Below are 1177 nucleotides of genomic sequence, written 5' to 3'. Positions count from 1 at the left end.
TATATTGTTTTTTCCGTGTAGACTTCGCAGGACCATTTCTAGGATGTCACTTTTTTATTTTAGTAGATACATATACTAAATGGCCTGAAATCCATATTGTAAAGAACCTTACATCAAAAACAACAATAGATTTATGCAGAAAAATCTTCGCAACTTTCGGAATTCCAAAATATTTCGTTTCTGATAACGCAAAAACTTTCACTGCTACAGAATTCAAAACATTTTTAAAAGTAAATGGAATTACGCAAAAACTTACAGCACCGTACAATCCATCAACAAATGGACAAGCAGAAAGATTTGTACAAACCCTGAAAAACTCCTTGCGGCGCATGAGAAGCAATTCATCTAATATGCATATTTTATTACAACAAATACTTATGCAATACAGAAACACTAGTCATGCCGCGACAGGAAAATCACCAGCGGAATTAATGTTCGCGAGAAGACTACATACGCGTTTAGATTTATTATTACCTACCGAAAAAGAATGTATACAAACAGAAAGCAAGCCAGTACCGATTGTTTTCGAGGTAGGAAAAAGAGTGAGTTGTAGAAATTATTTGGGGCATGAAAAGTGGTGTTTCGGAAAAGTTAAAGAGCGGATAGGCAAATTACATTATCAAATCCAGCTAGATGATGGACGAATTTGGAAAAGACACATTAATCAAATGCGTGCGATAGGCGAGAAAACACCAGCGAAGATGTTACAGGACATAATTTCCAGTAACGATTTTACAATAGATAATACTCCACCAGAAATAGAAAGGCCATTACAGCAAGCACCAGAGGAACCAGAGCATTTACAACAAGAGTTGCATCATCAAACAATACCTGTGGAAAATAGCAATGAAACACAGGAAAATCTCCCGGATAGAGCCACAGAACCCATAGTGGAAACTCCTACACGAGTTTCAAGGTCACCAAGAAGACCACGTAAACTCCCTTTGCGTTTTAAAGATTACCAAGTTCAGTTCAAATAAGAACACATATACATATTCGTTACAGTTATATCCCAATCAGCAGAGAATTGTTTTTTAAACGTTTTTTAAACGTTTTTTAAACGTTTTTTTATTGCAAAAAAGGTTTAGAAAACATTTAAAAAACGTTTAATCAATGGGATAGATCCCTTTTTTCCATTAAATAAATGTTTTTTTAAATGTTTAAAAAACGATTTTTC

At 34.4% G+C, this 1177-nt stretch overlaps 1 protein-coding gene across 1 annotated transcript; it reads left to right on the top strand.

The window, feature by feature from the left end:
• Positions 1-258: 258 nt before the first annotated feature.
• LOC105566999 lies at positions 259-933 on the top strand (the record flags this gene model as incomplete). Its single annotated transcript, XM_012021528.1, has 2 exons — positions 259-542; positions 630-933. Coding segments are annotated over 2 exons (588 nt in total), but the record flags the coding sequence as incomplete, so codon positions are not given.
• Positions 934-1177: the final 244 nt, after the last annotated feature.

The sequence above is a fragment of the Vollenhovia emeryi genome, unplaced genomic scaffold (assembly GCF_000949405.1).
Source record: "Vollenhovia emeryi isolate VEMERY1.0 unplaced genomic scaffold, V.emery_V1.0 DF950665.1, whole genome shotgun sequence".
Classification (NCBI taxonomy): domain Eukaryota; kingdom Metazoa; phylum Arthropoda; class Insecta; order Hymenoptera; family Formicidae; genus Vollenhovia; species Vollenhovia emeryi.
The sequence above is the reverse complement of the archived record's forward strand: the minus strand, read 5'-3'. Positions and strand labels throughout refer to the sequence as shown.